General features: G+C 44.4%; 1 protein-coding gene across 5 annotated transcripts in view; it reads right to left on the bottom strand.

The window, feature by feature from the left end:
- Positions 1 to 14,590: 14,590 nt before the first annotated feature.
- PMS1 (PMS1 homolog 1, mismatch repair system component) overlaps positions 14,591 to 24,102 on the bottom strand; it is a 581,602-nt gene continuing 572,090 nt past the window's right edge. For all 5 annotated transcript variants that reach the window (XM_040439910.1, XM_040439915.1, XM_040439913.1 and 2 more), the window contains one exon: positions 14,591 to 15,099. In XM_040439910.1, the coding sequence (XP_040295844.1) occupies positions 14,932 to 15,099 (168 nt within the window). In that variant the 3' untranslated portion in view covers positions 14,591 to 14,931. The remainder of the gene's footprint in view (positions 15,100 to 24,102) is intronic.

Here is a 24,102-nt window from a genome sequence, read left to right as displayed (position 1 = left end):
GAGACTTCTCTCAGGGCTTCGACTGTCTCGTTGAACATCTCATTCACTATGGTAGAAATTAGTTCAGCCACTTCATAAGTTCTATACCCCATCCGGTCCATGCCGGAAACCATGTCCAAGCATGGTCCCCTGCAGAGAACAGCTCCCTCCTAGTCCTTCTTCCCATACTCACCGTCGTCTGCAATATCAGATCCTCGTGACCATCAGCAATGTAGGAGGCGGGGACTAACCTGACTAAGGAGCATGACCCTCTAGTATTCGTGGGAATGACTCTGTAAGCAGCCTGCCCACACAAGAAGTAATAGGGCCCAGTTAGAGAGACACAAAGGTCATTAGGGTTCCGGTTACGGCAGTTGAGCAACAGCTGGATGGATAAAGGGATTACTGCACCGTCCTGAATGTCAAACCCTTCCCCCAGCAGATATAGTCATGTCTGGTGGTTAGGTTGTTACGGTCAGGGATTCTATGGTCGATCTGGACAGTGATCCCAGATGGGCATTCGGTTGGACCCATGGACTTGGCTCCAAATCCAGAGCTGATATTAAAACAAATCTGGGGTCGCCCTAATTGACCGCATACCCACATGGGTCTACTAAGCCTACTACAAGTCTCAGGGCTGAAATCAAGACCATAAGTGACGTTACCATCTAAGAATGTATGCTTGAACTCTATGGATAGGTGACGCTCCACAGATTTACCTAAAGGGCTGATTTTCCTCATGCCCACCCTGATGTCATAAAGGGCATGAACTGCTGCCATGGCCGGGAGGCTCTGACCTGGAGGTGGTTTGGAGCACACCCAGCAGTTGGATTCATTTGCCATCTCTGCTAACTTCAAATGCATTAGTCCTCGATTTCCTGTAAGATACTGGAACTCAATTACAAGATCTGGTCTAGGTGGTATAGGACCCCGGTTAAGCTTAATCAGTTCTACCCTTCGTCCGTGCCGGACACATGCTGGAGGTGTTCGAAAGCTAGAGCCACTATGTTACACATTTGGTGGGAGTGTACAGGAGTGGCAACGCTATGGCGTGACATTTTCACGCTATATGAACATCTATACAAAATCCGTATTCCTATGTCTCCCCAGTTAGCTCTTCTATCAGTTTACCCGGGCAGAATCAAAGTGGTCAGGAAGGGCATCCTCAGATTTTTTGTCATTGCAATGCGCCAAATAATTCCTCGAGTCTGGCGCTCAACAGAAAGTCTCCTCAGGGTCACTTGGGTTGGGGCTTTGGATTCTCTGGCGCGCCTGGAAGAGCTGGGTGCCGAAGATCAGGGTTCTGGAGTGGCTCACTCTAAACAATGGGAATCCTGGTACCAGTTCCGCTCATCTGCAGGTTTCTCAGGTTGGTTGACCTCAGGCTCTATTACTTAACTTACTCTGCAATAAAATCTTGTCTAGACTACTAGTACAATACTTTCCCCCCTTCCCCTCTTCTCCCCTCCCCCCTTGATCCTTTGTCTTGTCTCCCCCCACCCCCTTCTTCCTTTCATCTGGTATTGATGATTATGGATTTTATCTCTGTACGCTGATATGATATGTGATTCAGTAACTGTCTTATATTACTTATGTCTAAGTTTACATGGTTTTCAATAAAAATAAATTGAACCATAACTTCAAAGGCATTCTGAATAACAAATTCGGATGTGATTCCTCATAACATTTTCCGAAGTGCATTAGACAGAAAGAATAAAGGAATACGAAGTACCTGATCATTGCGCTTTGTGGTCCAGTAGCTTCTTGCAATGGCTGGCGTGGATCCATCTGTCACGTTACTCGACTTTGAGGGAGGTTGGTGTCATCAGCAGCACTTGGAATGGCCCAAGATATCTCGGCTGTAGTCCCGTCCTCGGATTTTTCTTTAGCACGACCCAATCACCTGGTTGACTAGAATGAACACTGGTTATTGAGTCTGGGTCCGGGAGAGACTCCCAAATCCGGTGGTGGACATCGGGTGATAACCCGTGGGGCTGCCTGGGGCATCCCTGATGGAATAAAGGGTTTTGTAAAGATCTGACCCAAGTACCATCAAAGAAAAGGCAGTCGTGATGGTTCTCAACGTAATTTCCTACTAGGTTAGAAAATTGATTGACAGTTGAGAGGTTAGAATGGTTAGAAAAGTTTAAAGATTGTTGTTTTCTGCACCACTTTCCCCCTTTCTCATCATCCTTAAATCCAGGACGAAGAGAAGCTGGATTCAACATGGTGCATCGTCTCAAGGTTAGATAGAGATGATGGAGGGATGAGAGAGAAAGAGAGAGAGAGAGAGAGAAAGAGAAAGAGAAAAGCGACCCTGTCAGTAGTGGAGGTGGAAATGACAGTTGGGGACTCACTTACCTCGGGAACTGGTTGTGTTTCAGTAGGCCCGGGTTTAGTGGATCCAGTCGGTTTCAACAAAGTCAGCCCAGATAGAGCCTCCTCTGCTTCCTGCATCGGATCCCTAAACTCAGTTTACTTCTCAGGCCAGGTGTACATCACTCGGTTCTTCTTGATTCAAACTGGGTTCTGTACGCCCTGCTTAATTACCATGATTGAGTTTTGCAGCCACCATTGCGCTACCTACCTTCCAGAGGGACACTCCAATTATTTCCTTCGGACCACCTATTCTATTCTTTAAAGGGGCTTCATGGCCTTCGCACCAAAACTAAATTTCATGTACTGTGCAGCCGTCTGACTGTGGGAAGCCTCGCTTTCGTTCCCTTGCATGGATGCACACAACCCTTACACTGCGTCGCCAGACTAAACTGCACAGCACAATGAATATCCTCTTTCTCTACAGAACAATGTGGCTCCTCCAGTCAATCTGCTGATAAAGTAAAAAGAAATACGGGGTTAACCTCTGGTTGTTAAAGAGAAGAGTCCTGGAGTGGAGAACTGACACTTGGAATATAGAAATAGAAAGAAAAAGTATGTTAAGATCGCAGTCAAAATATGAAAAAGGAAAAACTGAAAAAAACTTGATTACAACAATAAAAACCTAAAAATAAAAATGGGTTAGTAAAAGAAAACGTGGAAAACTTCGGAAACAGGAGGTTAATTTAAAACCAAACCTCAAATACAAAAAACCTTTGAAACACATAGAACTGTATAGGCCTGAATTAGCACATCAATGTCTTGGAGGGTTCACCTCAAACCGTAAACAGTAGTAGGAGAATTTCTACCCACCCAGTCATTGAAATGTTAATTTGCCCAGCCCCAAACTAATTTCAGATTCATTTTACCAAAGAAGCAGGATTTAACATTACAAGGTCCCAAATCCCATGGTTTTTTTTAGGGGAAGGGAAAAGTCAATTTAAATTAGGTCTTAGAGTTCCTCCGTTTTCTTTAAATACAAACAGTAAAATGGTTTACAAAGACCTTAATTTATCCTTCTCTGGCACACAAAATTAGAACCTCTACTGAATTCCAGGCATATTGGGATTAAAAATCTGCTTCATTGATCAATGACCTTGGCTGTCCCTGGGTTCTATGCCTTTGCAAAGAACCATGTCTGGGACCATTACCCCACCTTGCTGAATAAACGACTTTACTTCTTCGTGTGGTTCTGCGGTACTTAACATGCCTGTGTCTGTTGCCATTAGCAACGTCATAATATCGTGCAATGTGCCCAATTTTCCTGCATGCAAAATAATGAATAGCTTGTCTCCCTGCACAATATCTTCTCTGGGCATGGGCACATGGTGATCTGACTTGCTGCACAATATTAACCATCCCAGCATGACTAGATCCCACACTACTATCTGTATTGAGTCCACTTACCACAGACTCATTTGAGGACTCTTCTGGCATTGTGTTAACACTTCCAACTCCAGGGTCAGACAAATTGTCCATCTCCATCTCTGAGTAGGATCCACTATGTGACCCACAGTCCTCAGACTTATCCATACTTACAGCCCATACATGGCCTCTAATCCTAGACACATTACTTTCTAACAGTTGTTTCAATGACTCTGGCTGCACTAAAGCACTGAGAATGTTCATCTTCTGTCCTCCTGCAGAGAGCAGATAATTCCATTACAGCACCCTGTGCATGCGTCAGGCTTTCAGATAACCATTCATTCTCCTTGCGCAGTTCAGTATTACACCCAGGGCTGTGGAGTCGGTAGATAAATGGTCCGACTCTGACTCCCCGACTCCTCTGTATTTAATATACAAATGTATTTTATACATTCCTTGAAGGAAAGAAAGGCAACATACATGTCATTACCACAGAACTACTGGCTAGGAAGCCGCTTCCTTCTCCTTTGTGTGCTGATCTTCTGCTGAAGATAGGGCAGTGGGAGGATCCAGGAAAGGGCAGGGGAAGGGGCATTTATTGTAAAACATGATTTCCCTAGTAGAATCCCATAGTCATGTTTAAAGATTAAGCTAACAATCTGAGTTTACAAGTTTTTATAGCCTTAGCTGAATGACAGCAGTTTTTCAAATGGTTTACAGCTTCAGTCTTGAACTATTGACTATCCATTCCCTTCAGTTATACAAGTGTCTCTAGTCCTGCAAAAAACATATTTACTTAATCAGTGAGAGGCTAGGTTAACCATGGGCAGTGCGTTCCCTGTAACAGCGGAACACAACACAATGGAAAGTATTGCTGCTCCTTAACTGTGCGTTGCATGCCATATATTGAAGCATATGAAAAACATGCTTCTTCATGGTCACTTAACGTGTTCGTTTTGCGGTAACGTGACGCACTCCATGCATTGGCCTTTATTCTTACAGTAGAGAAGTACCGTATTTTTCGCAAAAGTGGGGGAAAAATAGCAGTGCATCTTATGGGGGTGAATGCTGCGACCATCCGGTGAATAGGCTGAGAGGGAGGAGGGACTGGGGGCCGGCATCTGTTTCCGTAATGGCAGCGGGGCCCGGTGCAGTCACTGTATTCTACTACACCGTGCCCCGCTCACTGTAGTATACGGTAATCATATCTAACTTGTGGGTATTGTTAAAGTATTCCAATCATCTTAAATCTAGCGCTGTACTACTTACTACTAACTTCTTGGCAGTCAGGAGGCCGGGTGGGCGCTCGTAGCGTAGCTCACTACGTCACGCGCCTGCTCCGCCCACTTTATGAATGAAGCAGGCACCGGGCCCCGCTGCCATTACAGAAACAGATGCCGGCCCCCATTCAGTACACAGGGACACTGTTATGGGGGGATCTGTGGATGACACATAAGATAAGATGCTATATATATGTCATCCACAGATGCCCCCACAATGATCCCCCATAACAGTGCCACCCACAGATGCCCGCATAACAGTGCCACCCACAGATGCCCCCATAACAGTGCCATCCACAGATCCCCCATAATAGTGTCATCCACAGACCACCATTAGTTCAAAACCCACCAAAAGCACACCTTTTGGTTCAAAATATTTTTTTTCTTATTTTCCTCCTCAAAAACCTAGGTCTGTCTTATGGGCAGGTGCGTCTTATAGGGCGAAAAATACGGTAATTAATTATAACTTTTTGTTTATTGGGACATTTAAACTTTTTTTTTTATTCCAATTTAAATCTAGTAGGAGTCGGAGTCGGTTCATTTTTTGCTGACTCCGACTGCAGGCACCCAAAAAAAAAAAAAATCTCCCACGGACTCACTATGCCCCTCAGTGAATACCTTGGGGTGTCTACTTTCCAAAATGGGGTCATTTGTGGGGTGTGTTTACTGTTCTGGCATTTTGGGCGGGGCTAAATTGTGAGCAACCCTGTAAAGCCTAAAGGTACTCGTTGGACTTTCGGCCCCTTTACGCACCTAGGCTGCAATAAAGTGTCACACATGTGGTATCGCCATACTCAGGAGAAGTAGGGCAATGTGTTTTAGGGTGTATTTTTACATATGCCCATGCTGGGTGAGAGAAATATCTCTGTAAATTGACAACTTTGTATAAAAATAATTTAAAAGTTTACAGAGATATTTCTCACACACAGTATGGGTATATGTAAAAATACACCCCAAAACACATTGCCCTACTTCTCCTGAGTACGGCGATACCACATGTGTGACACTTTTTTGCAGCCTGAGTACCTTTAAAAAATGCCCTGTGAAATCCTACACATTTGGATTCCAAACTACTTCTCACGCTTTATGGCCCCTAAAATACCAGGGCAGTATAAATACCCCACAAGTGACCCCATTTTGGAAAGAAGACACCCCAAGGTATTCCGTGAGGGGCATGGCGAGTTCCTAGAATATTTTTTTTTGGCACAAGTTAGCGGAAAATGATTTTTTTTCTTTTTTTTTTTCTCTTACAAAGTCTCATATTTTACTAACTTGTGACAAAAAATAACATTTTACATGAACTCTCTATGCCCCTCACAAAATACCTTGGGGTGTCTTCTTTCCAAAATGGGGTCACTTGTGGGGTATTTATACTGCCCTGGTATTTTAGGGGCCCTAAAGCGTGAGAAGTAGTTTGGAATCCAAATGCGTAAAAAATGCCCTGTGAAATCCTAAAAGTACTCATTGGAATTTGGACCCCTTTGCGCACCTTTGCTGCAAAAAAGTGTCACACATGTGGTATCACTGTAGGGCAATGTGTTTTGGGGTGTATTTTTACATATACCCATGCTGTAAATGACAACTTTTCCCATTTTTTTATACAAAGTTGTCAATTTACAGAGATATTTCTCTCACCCAGCATGGGTATATGTAAAAAGACACCCCAAAACACATTGCCCTACTTCTCCTGAGTACGGCGATACCACGTGTGACACTTTTTTGCAGCCAAGATGCGCAAAGGGGCCGAAAGTCCAACGAGTACCTTTTAGGAGGGCATTTTTAGGCATTTGAACTCCAGACTTCTTCTCACGCTTTAGGGCCCCTAAAATGCCAGGGAAGTATAAATACCCCACATGTAACCCCATTTTGGAAAGAAGACACCCCAAGGTATTCCGTGAGGGGCATGGCGAGTTCATAGAAGATTTTTTTTTTGGCACAAGTTAGCGGAAATTGATTATTTATTTTTTTCTCACAAAGTCTCCCTTTCCGCTAACTTGCGACAAAAAGTTCAATCTTTCATGGACTCAATATGCCCCTCAGCAAATACCTTGGGGTGTCTTCTTTCCAAAATGGGGTCATTTGTGGGGTGTTTGTACTGCCCTGGCATTTGAGGGTCTCCGCAATCATTACATGTATGGCCAGCATTAGGAGTTTCTGCTATTCTCCTTAGGCCTCATGCACACGACCGTTGTTTGGGTCCGCATCGGATTTCTTCATTCGCATCGATCAACGTGGATGAAAAAATCTCTGCCAAAAAATGTAAAAAAAAAAATAAAAAAGCTGCGATCGCTAATAAAGATCCAAAAAGCTCAAAAGTGATCTTTATAGCGCCGCAGCGATTTTACTGTGTTTTTGCAGTGATCAGAAAAAAAACATTTCTGTCACTGCAGTGGGGCGGACTGAATGCAAGTGTGCGCACAAGATCAGGCCTGATCGGGCGAACACTGCGTTTTTTGTAGAGCCTAAGGTGACCATAATGTATTGATATAGATCTGATTGCGATCAGTCTTGATCACTTACAGATACTATATATCCGCATTTTGCGGAACGGAATTGCGGACCAATTCATTTCTATGGGGACAAACTTTGTCCCGCTCGGATCCGGAATTGCGGATCTGCACTTCCGGATCCGCACTTCCGTTCCGCAAAAATATAGAACACGTCCTATTCTTGTCCGCAATTGCGGACAAGAAAAGGCATTTTCTATATAGTTCTGGCAATGTGCGGATCCGCAAAATGCGGAAAGCACATTGCCGGTGTCCGTGTTTTGCGGATCCGCAAAACACATACGGATGTCTGAATGGAGCCTTACAGGGGGGTGATCAATGACAGGGGGGTGATCAGGGAGTCTATATGGGGTGATCAGGGGTTAATAAGTGACAGGGGGGAAGGGTGTAGTGTAGTGTGGTGTTTGGTGCTACTTATTACTGAGCTGCCTGTGTCCTCTGGTGGTCGATCCAAGCAAAAGGGACCACCAGAGGACCAGGTAGCAGGTATATTAGACGCTGTTAACAAAACAGCGTCTAATATACCTTTCCGATGTTAAAAAAATCGCATCTACAGCCTTCCAGCGAATGATCGCCTCTGGCAGGGTGTAGATCAACTTGTTTACCTTGCAATCCTGTTCACAGGATTGCAAGCGTTCACAGGAAATCTCGCGTCTCGCGAGATGACGCGCCGAGGAGGAATAACCCGGCCGCCCGCAGGACGCATCCCTGCGTTAGGCGGTCGGGAGGTGGTTAATTATGCCAAACAAGTCTACATTTCAGTGTAACAGCCACAGATATACAAACATTAAGCAGAATCATTAACTATAGGAAAATTTCACTGCTAAACTGCCACTAATGCTCACACAATGATTCCTGTATCAGACTGGTCACTGAGCTGGTCACTGGTAACCGAACACTCAACTGATATCTAGCACAAAACTTACCAACACAAAATCAAACTGTACATAGAAAGGTTACAAAAATACAAGATAACTATTCTGTACAAAACTGACATTTGAGGCAAAAACAACCAAATTGCTTTCCATAGACATAACAAACCCCCTGTTTAGATACTGATGGCAATATCTGCCTGCTGTGGTGTTAAACTATAAACACACGCCCGGCTGGATTGGCTGGAAGGCGGTCTTACAATCATGACCAATGGGGAGACAGGTTATGGTATGAAGTGATTGGCTGAAAGGTGGTCTTACAATCATGACCAATGGGGAGACAGGTTATGGTATGAAGTGATTGGCTGGCGAAGATGTGAATGAACGCGCAAACTTATGTTCGAGCATTCGCACACTTATTCGCGCCCTTTCCGTTGCCGAGTTTATCCTCGTGGATAAAGAAACCTTTCTTCGACGGTCCCCATCCCTCCCACCTCAGCCGGCGCCATGACACTGGTATCCTGCAGTAATACCAGGCCAGGCACGAATCAGCTACAGGTCGGGACGACCAGACCATTGTGCGAAAGTTTCGGCGCAATACGAGCGCGAATGAATCTGCGCATCTCCATAGGATAGATCGTGACCATACGGCGAACAATAATTTTTCCACAACATTATGAAATCAGGTAGTAGTACTTTTGGCAGTGTGGGCAGGTGTCAAGGCCTGCTGAAAAATGGACTTGATATAACACACTGGGTCAACATAAGCGGATGACATGGCTCCCCAAACCATCCCCGACTCTGGAAACTTCACACTGGACCTTGAATTGTTGTGCTTCTCTACCCTTTCTCCAGACTGAAGGAACTTGATTTTCAAATAAATACAAAATTTACTTTCACCTGAGAACAGGAATTTGGACCACTGTGCAACAGTCCAGGCCTTTTTCTCTTTAGCCCTGATAAGACATTTTTTAGGCTACTTTCACACTACCGTTCAGAGCGGGTCCGTCTGATGTCTGCTCAGACGGATCCGCTCCTATAATGCAGATGTTTGGATCAGTTCAGAACGGATCCGTCTGCATTATAGTTTTAAAAAAATTCTAAGTGTGAAAGTAGCCTGAACGGATCCGTCCAGACTTTACATTGAAAGTCAATGGGGGACGGATCCGTTTGAAGCTTGAGCCATATTGTGTCAACTTCAATCGGATCCGTCCCCATTGACTTACATTGTAAGTCTGGACGGATCCGCTTGCCTCCGCACGGCCAGGCGGACACCCGAACGCTGCAAGCAGTCCACTCCTTGTGAATATCCACCAAATTCTTAAGTGGCCTTTTCTTAACAATCCTTTCAAGGCTGTGGTTTATCCCTGTTGCTTGTGCACCTTTTTCTACCACTTTTTTTCTTTCTTGTCAACTTTACATTAATATTATTGGATACAGCACTTATGAATAGCCAGCTTCTTTAGCAATGGCCTTTTGTAGAGGGTGTCAATGACTGACTGTCTTCGGGGCTACTGTCAAATCAGCAGTCTTCCCCATGATTATGTAGCCTACTGAACCAGACTGAGGGATCATTTAAAGGCTTAGGAAACCTTTGCAGGTGTTTTGTGTTGATTAGAGTGTGGCACCATGAGTTTACAATATTGGACTTTTTCACAATATTATCATTTTCTGAGATACTAATAAATACTGAGATACTCGGTGTGGCGAAACCAACCTCGCCACTGGGTTTTGGAGGGGCCTGGCTACTAGCCTCTTGCCCCAGGATTATGGGCCCTCTAATCAGCCAGGCCTCATTTGTTCACAAAGGACTTGGACTAACTTGAACTCTCACCCCCACGAATTAGACCAGGGTTCAAGTTAGTCCATTACGTTTGGTAATTGTATTTTGTGGATTGCGTCTCAGACAATGCTCATTGTGTTAGTTAATTGCGTCTCAGACAATGCTCATTGTATTTTGTTTATTGCGTTACAGACAGAGGGAAGGGGATTTTGTGTACAATTGCTGGGGAGGTTTGAATACTGTAAATGCATGTGATTGGCTGTTTTTACAAAACCCTGTGGGTGGTGGCCTTGTTGGAAGATGTGTATAAAATGCTTGTGTGTTAGAATAAAGTGGTTGCTTTTATACCTTCATGAAGTTTTGGCTCATGTTTGGGGAATAGGATAACTACACTCTTGGGGATTGCTATATCACAATACTCCCCCGAGTATAAGCTCTTGTAAGAGCTTGTTCATGGTTCCTGCTCTCTGGATGTAGGAGAGGTTCACCCCCTGGAAGCTGAAGCCCAGTCTTGGGTCCAGCGTGGGTGGAGGACGGTGAGACCCCAACCAAGCTGTGGCGGTTCGTGGGGTCTGCAGTGCGTACGGTGTCAAGTGGAGTGCTTGGAGTCCTCTGGAAGCACTAGGAGCATATATCGACGGAGGTACGCGGTCGGGGTGGTAGGCGTTCCGTTACATTGGTGGCAGCGGTGTGATGGCGTCCTAGTGTGAGGAGAAGCAGCTTGGAGACACCGTTCGTGGAGTATATTGAGGGCAACGCTAGTATCCGTACAGCGCCCCTGGCTACAGCAATATGGATGCCGTTGGTTCCTGCACAGCATTCCATGAGGAAGATCACCCGGATTACAGGGATGCAGAGCGGAAAGGCGTATGGCACTAGGCCCTGGAGGACGTGCAGCGTCGGAGGGGTGAGAGTCTTCCCAGTGAGGAGCAGAGATTGCGAATGCGATTGGCGCTCCGACTACCTCTACTGGGAGAGCAACCATTGATGGAGTGGGTGTCAGAGCTTGAGACACTGGTATGGCAGGAAACCTGGCTGGATGACGCTTACCAAGCACTATGGTGGGACACAGTACGACAGGCTCCATGGATGGAGGAGTACGCCAAGCCCGAAGGTGAGGAATATAATTGCCCTGGTTTATTGTGGGAGTCTTTTGAAGACATTGACTTTGGGAGCACAGAAGAGTCTAGATTTTGGGACATTACTGACTACAGGTGGGACTTGCACAATTGGCCTACAACTAGTGGGGTGAGGGCAGATCTGACCTTTCTGGTCCAAAGGAAGTGGGAACTGGAGCAAGATTATCAACAGTTGTTTCGCTCCATTCAAGCCCAGCGCAAGATACAAGACAGTTGGATACCAGGCCCAGACCTGCAGCCCTACCCCTGGCAAGTCACAGCTGAGGTATCCCCTACTTCCTCACCAACTGTGGAGGTAGGGGACTTCATAGACTGGTACTGGGAGGAACCCCAGTCGGCAGGTGCAGATGGGACCGCAGTCTCTGCACCAGGCCTACCGGGATGCTGGACGGCCGGTACGGATCCCCCACCAACCCTGCAGGAATGCCAGGAGGAGGAGGTAAACGATCCCTCCTCTCCACAGCTTATCCGCAACAAGGTCCTAGGGGCAGGATTCCCTGACCCCATCCCAGCGAAAGAGCTGGCATCTGGGCAGAGCGCAGTCGGCCTCTGCCCTCCCCTATCCTCTTCTCCAGAGCCGGACTTCCCACAGGCTACCCCAGCGGAAGAGCTGGCATCTGGGCAGAGTGAAGTCAGCCTCTGCCCTCCCCTATCCTCTTCTCCAGAGCCGGACTTCCCACAGGCTACCCCAGCAGAAGAGCTGGCATCTGGGCAGAGCGCAGTCGGCTTCTGCCCTCCCCTATCCTCATGTCGAGAGGCTGACTCCCCACTGGCTACCCCAGCAGAAGAGCTGGCATCTGTCCAGAGCGCAGTCGGCCTCTGCCCACCAAGTACCTACAGCTCCAAGGTAGAGAACCACAAGGAAGCAAGGAGTCGCAGATGCCCACTCAACAGCTGGGGACATACAGAACACAGCCAGGCCCCAAAATTCAACAGGTCCAGTATTGGGTTGTGGTTGTACTGCCAGACTAACTCAGGTACTGACCGTGAGGTCAGGTATCTGGTTAGTCTTCCCTGGGAGGGGGAGATGTGTGGCGAAACCAACCTCGCCACTGGGTTTTGGAGGGGCCTGGCTACTAGCCTCTTGCCCCAGGATTATGGGCCCTCTCATCAGCCAGGCCTCATTTGTTCACAAAGGACTTGGACTAACTTGAACTCTCACCCCCACGAATTAGACCAGGGTTCAAGTTAGTCCATTACGTTTGGTAATTGTATTTTGTGGATTGCGTCTCAGACAATGCTCATTGTGTTAGTTAATTGCGTCTCAGACAATGCTCATTGTATTTTGTTTATTGCGTTACAGACAGAGGGAAGAGGATTTTGTGTACAATTGCTGGGGAGGTTTGAATACTGTAAATGCATGTGATTGGCTGTTTTTACAAAACCCTGTGGGTAGTGGCCTTGTTGGAAGATGTGTATAAAATGCTTGTGTGTTAGGGGAATGCGATAACTACACTCTTGGGGATTACTATATCACAATACTCCCCTGAGTATAAGCTCTTGTAAGAGCTTGTTCATGGTTCCTGCTCTCTGTATGTAGGAGACGTTCACCCACTGGAAGCTGAAGCCCAGTCTTGGGTCCAGCGTGGGTGGAGGACGGTGAGACCCCAACCAAGCTGCGGCGGTTCGTGGGGTCTGCAGTGCGTACGGTGTCAAGTGGAGTGCTTGGAGTCCTCTGGAAGCACTAGGAGCATATATCGACGGAGGTACCCGGTCGGGGTGCTAGGCGTTCCGTTACACTGGGTTTTCATTAGATGTAAGCCATAATCATCATTAAAAGAAATAAACACTTGAACTAGATCACACTGTAATAAATCTATATAATATGGGTTTCACTTTTTGAATTGAATTACTGAAATAAATTAACTTTTCAATGATATTCTAATTTATTGAGATGCACCTGTACATTAGGTGCCAACTTTGCACGTGGCATGCTACTCTACAATATTTGAGTATTGCACCATGGTATGCTATTTAAAATACCACCCCATTCATTAAGTTGGCACTTGCTGCTTCTGTATTACTGAACAATAGCATAAAAAAAATGTGACTAATGAAAAATATACATGCTTAATTTATTAAGGTTTAAAAAGGCAATGAAACAGTACAATGTGACAAAAATGGAAGAGAAATGTCAAAGCATCTTTTAAATGAATTACTTCAGAATTAACTTACAGAAAGGACAGTCTTCCTAATTGTATAGGTATGGAAAATAAGCTTACTAGTAGTTCCTACATTCAGATTAACTACAGTGAGTCAGTCCCAGTGCTAAATATATAATGTGTAGTTGGATGAAATGCCATACATTCTCCATTTTGAGGCTGACTAATCAGATTAATCCTCTACTAATTATTCTGCTGTGTTAACAAACCAATTCCAAAAAAATGTTTATTCTCAGGCCTGTAAAAGAAATGTACATGATGTAAATTGCAGTGTAGGTAAACTTCTTAATGAAGGCAATACAGTTGAATTGGAAGTTGTCCCCTCCCTTCTGGTCCACAGCTTTGTCATGTGACAAACACTCTGACTTCCCATCTGACAAAGCATCTGCTGTGTGGACAGGAAGTTAGTTTCTTGATTCACTCCCATAAGAACCCCAATGTAATTCTCATAGGAATGAATACAGAAACGGACTTCCTGTCCACACAGTAGAGACCCGCAGTTGCTAGATGATGCAGCTGAGAACCAGAAAGGAGTGGATAATCCTCACTACAGCTTACATCATCTACCTTTATAACAGACCAGAGAATAATGACTTTTATGGGAAGGCTAAGTAAATGTAAAGTACATCTTTTTTGAAAACATCACTACTGCATATAATTATAAAACTATATAATTCAATATTAAACTCAGAACATATCTGGTGTACTGTTTGGCTGGGTTTTCACACATTTTATGCAGGTTTTTTTTAGGCCAAATTCAAGAAAGGATCATAGAAGGGGGTAGGTATAAAGGAAGGACTGGGTCTTCTCTTTTTTAATCCACTCCTAGCTTTGAACATGGAAACCCAGGCTTTGAAAAAATATTTAATAAAACCAGCAACAATCATGTAAGGGTCCATTAACATGTCCGTGGTGTATTGCGGATCCGCAATACACCCGGCCGGCACCCCCCATAGAACTGCCTATTCTTGTCCGCAATACAAGACAAGAATAGGACATGTTCTATTTTTTTGCGTAGCCGCAGCCGGGAAGTTCGGAAGTTTAGGGCCGCACTCCGGAAATGCGGATGCGGAGAGCACATAGTGTGCTCTACACATCCCGTTCTGCCCCATTAAGAATGAATGGGTCCGCACCCGTTCCCAATATTGCGGAATGGATGCGGACCCATTTGCGGACGTCTGAATGGAGCCTAAGAAGATAATTCTATGGAACTGAAAGATAATTGAAAAAAACTGAGGTTTCATGTGCAACACAGTTTGCCACAATTCTGTTATATGATGACTGTTCAATGTTATTGTTTCATCTGGTTTCATTAAATACAATTAGAGTTTTACAACTGGGTTGTGCTGAAGCATAGTTTGCATCCAAACTACACACATGAAAACTTTTACATCATGCTCATATACATGTGCCCCTTAGTGCTATATAATTGGAATAATGAATTCATAAAATAAAGTTACATAAACAGTTAGTCATCTGATTCAGGAATGTCTGAAAGTTGGTGGAAAAACGGTCGACCATGGATACATTCTTTCTGGTTACCACTGAGCTGTTTTTTCATACGATGCACTGTGTTAATAACATCAAGTTTTGATAGGTTTAAGGGCAATTGTCGAGCTAATCTTACAGCTTCTCCCTAAAATGGAAAAAAAACATTATTAATACTCTTTATTACTTATATCTTTAAGTTTGTAAAGGTCCAAAAATAGAAAAAATACTGCTGTTTGCTAATGTAAAATCTATATCAACAAAAGAGAACCGTACTAAGTGATACCCAATAAAATAAATCTTTATTATGACATAAAAACATATACAGACAAATACATATATGTAGAGACCATACAGGATGCCTGTAGGGGCAGTCCACAATAGCACTGCTATCAACAGATAGAAAATCACTGTAATGCCAACAATCTCAGTGCGGGAAAGCTGTGTATAAGGTATCTAGGCCAGCATGTAAATATAGAAGCTGCCTCTAGCTATGAACACAGCTGCCTAAACTATAAATGCATCTGGCATAGATGTATAGAGGGTATAGATGACATCCATATGTTCTGACCTATGCCGTGTGAACAATTCGGCGCATCACAATGATGCTCCAATACATGATCGAACCGGTCAGAATCTCTTTCTTACCCGATATCCAGTGATGTGTATGTGGGCTGTCTCTGTCTGGCGTACCCTGTCGAGGAGTACGCCAGACAGAGACAGCCCACATACACATCACTGGATATCGGGTAAGAAAGAGATTCTGACCGGTTCGATCATGTATTGGAGCATCATTGTGATGCGCCGAATTGTTCACACGGCATAGGTCAGAACATATGGATGTCATCTATACCCTCTATGTTTTTATGTCATAATAAAGATTTATTTTATTGGGCATCACTTAGTACCGGTTCTCTTTTGTTGATATATATATCTAGGAGGTACACCCTTGCCAATACAAGGCTGTGTTGATCCAGTTGAATAATGTAAAATCTACTATAATAAAAAAAAACACTGCTTATACCTTAAGTGATAGGGTGAATGTCCTATGCGTAGGTGTTAATGCAAATGCTCGCACTGCATATTAGCTACAGAATTAACATAGGAAAATCTGCAGCCTAATACCAACTAGTAGAAAAGATATCTAACTAATCTCTTCTATACATTGTAGAAATGTTTCATGTTTCCAAGTTAATTTATTTTGTGGATTTTCACTGCAGATTTTATTTCTTACAATTTGAGTGGTGATATCGGCATTAAAATCCTCAGCTCGACCACAGCAAAATTGGTGGATACATGTGGATTTCGCTCTGAACCAGTTATCTTAGTTACAGGATAAATGTTCTCTGTGCCTGAAGTATATGTGACTACTGTATGCAGATAATGCTTGTGGAATTGGGTGACTGTTCTATGTGTACATGATGTCATTCATATTCTCCATCTTTGGAAGTGGACACATTCAAGATATTTTTTTTTTAGCAAGTGTTATTTTAACAGTTATACCTTAATTTGCTTATAAATTCAAATGATAATTTTTCTACTATAATATAACTAAAAATTCTTTGTGTGCGTTCCATCATCCATCATTATCAAATCTGATATATGACATGCTTAAATTAGGGTAATTTGCCCCAGAAATGATTGGTGGCCAGATCGATGACATGTCCCCAAGCAGTGCCTCATTGATTGGTCATGTACCACTTGGGGAAAAAAAATGTTTTTTCCAAAGCTTTTATTTTTCTTTCAGTATTAAAACAAAATAAAAACTAGACATATGTGGTATAATAGTAATTATACTGATCAGGAGAATGAAAGTACAAAATGCTGTAAAAATAAAACCCATAAAACTGTGGCAGCATTGTGTTGCAATTTTTTTCCACTTCCCATTACATCGCGTCCAACCATAAAAGAAGCCATTAGAAAGTACAACTTGTGTTAGAAAGTACAACTTGTACAGCAAAAACACATCCCCATACAGCTATGTGGATGGAAAAATAAAAAAGTTATGGCTTTGGGAAGGCTGGGCCTAAAAATGAAACAGAAAGAAAGGAAAACTGCCCAGTCTTGAAGGGGTTAAGGTGAAAAATGGCTTGTTCCCAATGGGGTTAATCACGCAGGTATGATGGTATGCCTGTTCTAGTCTCAAGAAGCATAGACAAGATCCAGGGTCAGGAGAAATATAAAGATCTGTAACCAATACCGTATTAACCCATTGATGGCTCACTGAAAATTTAGTACCCCAGATATGGGGGCACTACAATAGTACATATGATTACAGATGAAAGAACTTTAGAAAAATTCGATTTGGCCGAATCTCTGAACTTCGCCAAGAAATTTGATTCATTACAAATTAATTTGTCACGAGTTGTGATAAATCAGGTATAGCCAGGCCACCCTGCCTAACCATATTCATCCCACTTGGTGACCCAATCTCAAAGTGAAGGCTTAGAACTTAAACTTCAAAAATAAAGCATACAGCACCGTTCAGTTAAGAAAAAAAAACATGTGCACCCCTGCAAAACAATGGCTCCTTAGTGGAAAATAAAGAAATGAAGGCCATGCCAATAAAGTAGTGGAGAGAAAAAAAAAATGTTTTTTTTAATGCATGTGGTGGCAGTCCAATCACATGCTTTTTAATCCCTTCTGTTAGGCTACTTTCACACTAGCGTTCGGAGCGGATCCGTCTGATGTTTCATCAGACGGATCCGCTCCGATAATGCAGACGTTTGCATCCGTTCAGAACGGATCCGTCTGCATTATTACTTAGAAAATTTTCTAAGTCTGAAAGTAGCCTGAGCGGATCCGTTCAGACTTTACATTGAAAGTCAATGGGGAACGGATCCGCTTGAAGATTGAGCCATATGGTGTCATCTTCAAGCGGATCCGTCCCCATTGACTTCCATTATAGGTCTGGACGGATCTGCTCACCTCCGCACGGCCAGGCGGACACCCGAACGCTGCAAGCAGCGTTCAGGTGTCCGCTCACTGAGCGGAGCGGAGGCTGAGCGCTGGCAGGCGGATGCACTCTCAGTGGATCCGCCTCCACTGAGAATGCATTGGGGCCAGACGGCTGCGTTCAGGACCGCTCGTGAGCCCCTTCAAACGGAGCTCACGAGCGGACACCTGAACGCAGGTGTGAAAGTAGCCTAAGCTGTAGATTTACTGTGTGTGGCCCCATGATAGAGCGGGGAGGGTGGCAGCAGCAATAACAGTGACAATAGTGGCCCCATGACAGAGTGGAGAGGGTGGCAGCAGCAGCAGTGGCAGTAACAGTACAATAATGGCCCCATAACAGAGTGGGAAGGGTGGCAGCCGCCGTAACAGTGACAAAAGTGGTCCCATGACAGATTGGGGAGGGCATATAGCACAAGATGGTGGCAGATCACAGTAGTAGCATAACCCAACAGCAGCAGTGTGGTAGCAAGGCCCAATGGTACTGTATGCATATGGTTTTAAAAATGTAATATGTACATATCAGTAAGCCAAGAAGCCCCATTGTAGGAATGGCAGTAGAGGCAGCGGGCGGGTGGCATCAGGTGGGAGCAACAGAATGATGGCAGCAGGGCAACAGCCCACTTTTCAGAATATTCCGGTGTGGCAGCACACTACAGCATACCTCACAACTTTTGACAAGTAAAAAGAGGGACACTATGTGTGGCATGCTTTGTGAACTGTCTCCGCTACGGAAGCAGAGAAAGTTGCCTGAGAGCGGGACATACCTCCCACATTCCAGGACAGCCACTGAAATCGGTGACTATTTCGCTGGATCCCGGATGTCTGGGAGGTATGCTACGGTATGATCATTAATGGAAGAATGATCTACTCTGTTGCATCAAGCACTGGTGTCTGGAAATCCTGGATGATGCACTGATTCATCTTTATGAAGGTTAGTCTAAGGCAGTAACTATGCCACCGAACTGAACGCCCGTTCTGATGCCACACTACTGGCATAACAGGGAAGCATGTCCATGGCAAACTCGGCCAGTTGCTGCCACACTTCAGGTCTGCAGGCCCAGTAGGCTAGGAGATCTTCGATCTGGGGTGACAGGGTGCAGTCCAAGTATGCCACCACCTGTTGGTGGAGGTTCTGCTGCATGGCCTGCTGCTGCTGGGTGCATTCTTCAGTAGGCGGCTGAAGAAAACTGCTCATCATAGACTCCAGACTGAAGTTGCTGCATAGGGAGGTGGTACTACTCCTTCCCCTCACCCCCACCCTTCAGTCATGGCAATGGAACATGAGCACAGAGGGTCTCCCCGGTCAGACATTCCTGATGACGGGTGATGGCGCTTGTATGCAGCGACCAACTGAATACACAGCATGTCTCTATAGTACTCAATATTTGCATTCCTCTCAGAAGGTTTAAAAAATGCCCCCATTTTTGACAGATAGCAAGGGTCTGACAATGTGGATAGCCAGTATTCATTCCTCTGCCGAAACTTGACAATGCAGCTGTCACAACACAAACGTGACAGCATGCATCTGCCCATTTGCACAAGGGACTTGGAGAGCCTCCCTACCTCCATCTCCACTGCATACTGCCACGGTCTGTCGGGGTCTTCTGCGTCATATTTGTCGTAGTCGCCCTCCAAATCCTCATGCTCCTCTCCTGTCACTTAGGCAGATAAACCACCTAGTTGTGTATAAAATTCCTGGGCATTTATGTCCTTCTCCTCTGCCAGTTCATTCTCCTCAGGGCTCATGTGGCCGTGAAATGGAGGTGCCACTTCTTCTGTCCCCTCGCCAATCAGATTTGTCAGCATCACCTCCAGGACGTGAACTACAAGATTAATGACATCATTCATCACTTAGTTCTGACGAATGATAAAGTGACGTCCTCAAAGGGCCTGAGCAAATGGCACATGTCCCACATGAGGTGCCACTAGCCACTAGGAGTAGGCGTGTCCGTCTGCAGCATTAAGAAATCGTTGAACGCCTTCCTCTGCTAGTACATGCGGTCTAACATATGGAGTGTGGAGTTCCAACGTGTAGGAATTAGGTGATGTTGGGGAAGAGTATTTTACCTTCTGGGATTCGCGTTCCCACCTATCCCTTGGTTGAACTTGATGGACGTATGTCTTTTTTCAACCTTATTAACTATGTAACCTTTGCAGCTCAAGGAGGACGTATTTTGCAAGGTAAGAGTGGCTGAAGTGCATGCACAGTTTCCTGGGCATTTTTAATAGCTCTTGCAGTTCAATGGAAGATTTGAGGAACTGGGTGATGAGATTGAAGACATGTGCATTGCAGGGTGCATGGGTCAGCCCTCCTTGATGCAGTGCAGACAAAATGTTCTCCCCGTTATCAGTAACCATGGTTCCTATTTCCAGTTGGCGAGGAGACAGCCAGTGTTCGATTTCTTTATTGATGACACCAAGCAGTTCCTCCCTGGTGTGGCTCCATTTACAAAGGCTGACCAGGTGCAGAACCGCGCGATAACCCCTAGCTTTGCATAGGTGATAGGCCGGAGGACCACTATTAACTGTGCCTAGAGGTAAGGGTGAGAACAATTTGCAGGATGAGGAAGCAGAGGAGGACATTGGCACAGAAATCCAAGCATTACAACATGGAGGTGGCATTATCATCACCTAGCCAAGTTGCTGGTGTGCCTGGTCCAGAACCACATTTACCCAGTTGGCTGTGAACGACATCTATTGTCCTTGACCATAGTTACAACTCCATATATCAGCACTGGCGTGAACTCTACCAGACACTTAGAGGCCCAAGGACTGGCCGAACTCCATCTCAGCGTATGTGTGCAGGGCTGGTACAGCTTTTTTGGAAAAGTAATGTCGGCTTGGGACTCTCCACCTTGGCTGCGCACAAACCATCAGTTCTCTAAATGTGCAGAGTCAACTACATGAAAAGGAAGGGACTATGGTACCAGCAATTTGGCCATTCAGCTTCTGCACCGTTAGATGAGTGCGCACATACTGTTGTCTTTTTGCAAGCGCCTCAGTGAATGATTGCTGTCGAAACAAGTGACGAGGAGTAGGAGCATCAGGAGCAATAGACAACATTGAAGTAGATGGGAAGGAATAACAGCTACCTCTGCTGACGTTGTCTAGCCCTGACTGCTGGAGAGGGGGTGCGGGCCAGTGGGAGATTCAGAAGTTGCTGCATCAGGCTGTATCTAGAGATGAGCTGCTTTTTGTAAATATTTTATTATATCTTTTCATGGGACAACACTGAAGATATGACACTTTGATACAATGTAAAGTGGTCAGTGTACAGCTTGTATAACAGTGTAAATTTGGTGTGTCCATAAAACACACAGCCATTAATGTCTAAACCGCTGGCAACAAAAGTGAATATACCCCTAAGTGAAAATGGCCAAATTATGCCCAATTGGCCAAATTGTGCCCAATTAGCCATTTTCCCTCCCTGATGTTATGTGACTCATTAGTGTTACAAGGTCTTAGGTGTGAATGGAGAGCAGGTGGGTTAAATTTGGCATTATCACTCTCTCATACTGGTCACTGGAAGTTCACATGGCACCTCATGGCAAATAACTCTCTGAGGATCTGAAAAAAAAAATTGTTGCTCTAGATAAAGATGGCCTAGGCTATGAGAAAATTGCCATCATCCTGAAACTGAGCTGCAACACAGTGGCCAAGACCGTACAGCGGTTTAACAAGACAGGTTCCACTCAGAACAGGCCTCACCATGGTCGACCAAAGAAGTTAATTGCACATGCTCAGCATCATATCCAGAGGTTGTCTTTTCAAAATAGATGTATTAGTGTTGCCAGCATTGCTGCAGAGGTTAAGGGGGTGGGGGTCAGCCTGTCAGGGCTCAGACCATACGCGGCACACTGCATCAAATTGGTCTGCATGTCTGTTGTCCCAGAAGGAAGCCTCTTCTGAAGAAGATGCACAAGAAAAGCCCTCAAACAGTTTGCTGAAGACAAGCAGACTAAGGACATGGATTACTGAAACCCTGTCCTGTGGTCTGATGAGACCAAGTTAAACTTATTTGGTTCAGATGGTGTCAAACGTGTGTTGTAGCAACCAGGTAAGGAGTACAAATACAAGTGTGTCTTGCCTACAGTCAAGCATTGTGGTGGGAGTGTCATGGTTTGGGGCTGCATGAGTGCTGCAGCTGTGGGGAGCTACAGTTCATTGAGGGAACCATGAATGCCAACATGTACTGTGACATACTGAAGCAGAGAATGATCCACTCCCTCTGGAAACTGGGCCGCAGGGCAGTATTCCAACATGATAACGGACCCAAACACACCTCCAAGACGACTACTGCCTTACAAAAGAAACTGAGGGTAAAGATGCTGGACTAGCCAAGCATGTATCCAGACCTAAACCCTATTGAGCATCTGTGGGGCATCCTCAAATAGAAGCTGGAGGAGCGCAAGGTCTCTAACATCCACCAGCAACATGAACTCCATACCAAAGAGAATTAAGGCAGTGCTGGAAAAAGTTATTTTGAGGGCACACCAAATTTACACTGTTATACAAACTGTATACTGACCACTTTACATTGTATCAAAATGTCATACCTTCAGTGTTGTCCCATGAAAAGATATAATGAAATATTTACAAAAAGCAGCTGCACACCTAGAGGAGTCCGCAGCAGACTTCTTGTCCAAGTCTGTGGTGGCCTGTACCTGCTGACTGTCCTCACAAAACTCACCCTTGCTGAAAAAAGGAGCAGCGCCGGTAAATACATTACTTGGCTAGCAAAAGGAGCAGCAAAAGCAAGAGGCAGGTTCAGGACAGGAGAGGGCACAGAGGAGTGGTGTCAGAGGATCCCACCAATTCCTGGCTGTGTGTATCTGTTGTCACCTGAGATGATGTTGAAGGGTGAGTCAACCATTCCAGTACAGCTGGATTGTTGGTCAAAACATGACCGCTCGATGACAGTGGCAGCTCTTGCCTGTTGCTGTGGCTGCTGCTACCACCACCCCTTCTTCTGCTGCTACTTGTGCTGGCTACCGCAACATTTTTGCCACTGCCGGTTTCTTTGGAGGGCCCAGGCAACTGTCTGTTGGCCATAGTGTACAGTAACTGTATCAGTAATGTAATGGATTAACTAAGACCGTGGCAGCAGTTCAACAATATGCACATGGTGATATACAGTATTAGACCACCCTTCAATACTAAGGCACAGTAATTCTAAGTAGAAACTAACAGATTAACTGGGATTGTGGCAGCATTTTAACAAGACAATTGTATTAAAGACCAGAATGCGCATGCCCAGATACACAACAAAAGATCACAATTTAATATGTGTAAATCTTCACTGAGAACCAACAAGTTAAAACTAATTAAAAAGTCAGAGACAGGAGATCTTCATTAGATGTATGGAAAAGAAGAATCTCCACATGCAGCACAGTCCATAAAACAATAACAAAGGTAAAGTGCTAGTGCAAAAAGAAAATATAAAGTGCAGATGCTATAGCGAGGTATAAAGAAAGTATACTGTGACCCGTGCAGTAAACAGTCACCCTGGGTCTCATGAAACTGCTGCATGTTCTTTTTTTCACTTTACCTTTGTTATTTGCACATGCGATTATGAATAGATTATGACATGTTTGCAATCATGCTAGTGAGTAACTTCTTTTATTATGAAGTTTAGTGACACTATTGCTTATTATCTCTTATGAATCATCTTATATATTTTGTGCTTGTTTGTCTCTTCACCATCATATTTTATTTGACACAATCATGACCTGTGGTATATTATACTATTGATCATATATTTATACTTAATCATGTACATCAAGGATTCTTGGTGATTGTCTTATGGACATGTGGAGATTCTTCTTTTCCATACATTTAATGAAGATCTAAAGTTCTTGACTTTTTAATTGGTTTTAACTTGTTGATTCTCAATAAAAATGTACACATATTAAATTGTAATGTTTTGGTGTGCATCTGTCTGGGCATGCTCTTTCTGATCTTTAATACAATGGTATTATATATGCATGCAGATTGCACCCATTAAAATATTTTAGTGGTGCCTGATGTCCTTCTCTATTATTTAGCAGTTGAACAAGATGCATGTCTCAATGTATTAGACCACCATTTAATACTGAGCACATTCATTCTATGTATAAACTAACAGATTAACTGGGATTGTGTCAGCAGTTCAACAAGATGCACGTGGTGATTACACTCAACCTGCACTGTCCCTACA

Source organism: Bufo bufo, chromosome 7 (assembly GCF_905171765.1).
Source record: "Bufo bufo chromosome 7, aBufBuf1.1, whole genome shotgun sequence".
Lineage (NCBI taxonomy): Eukaryota > Metazoa > Chordata > Amphibia > Anura > Bufonidae > Bufo > Bufo bufo.
Note: the sequence above shows the minus strand (reverse complement) of the source record. Positions and strands in the feature narration are given on the sequence as shown.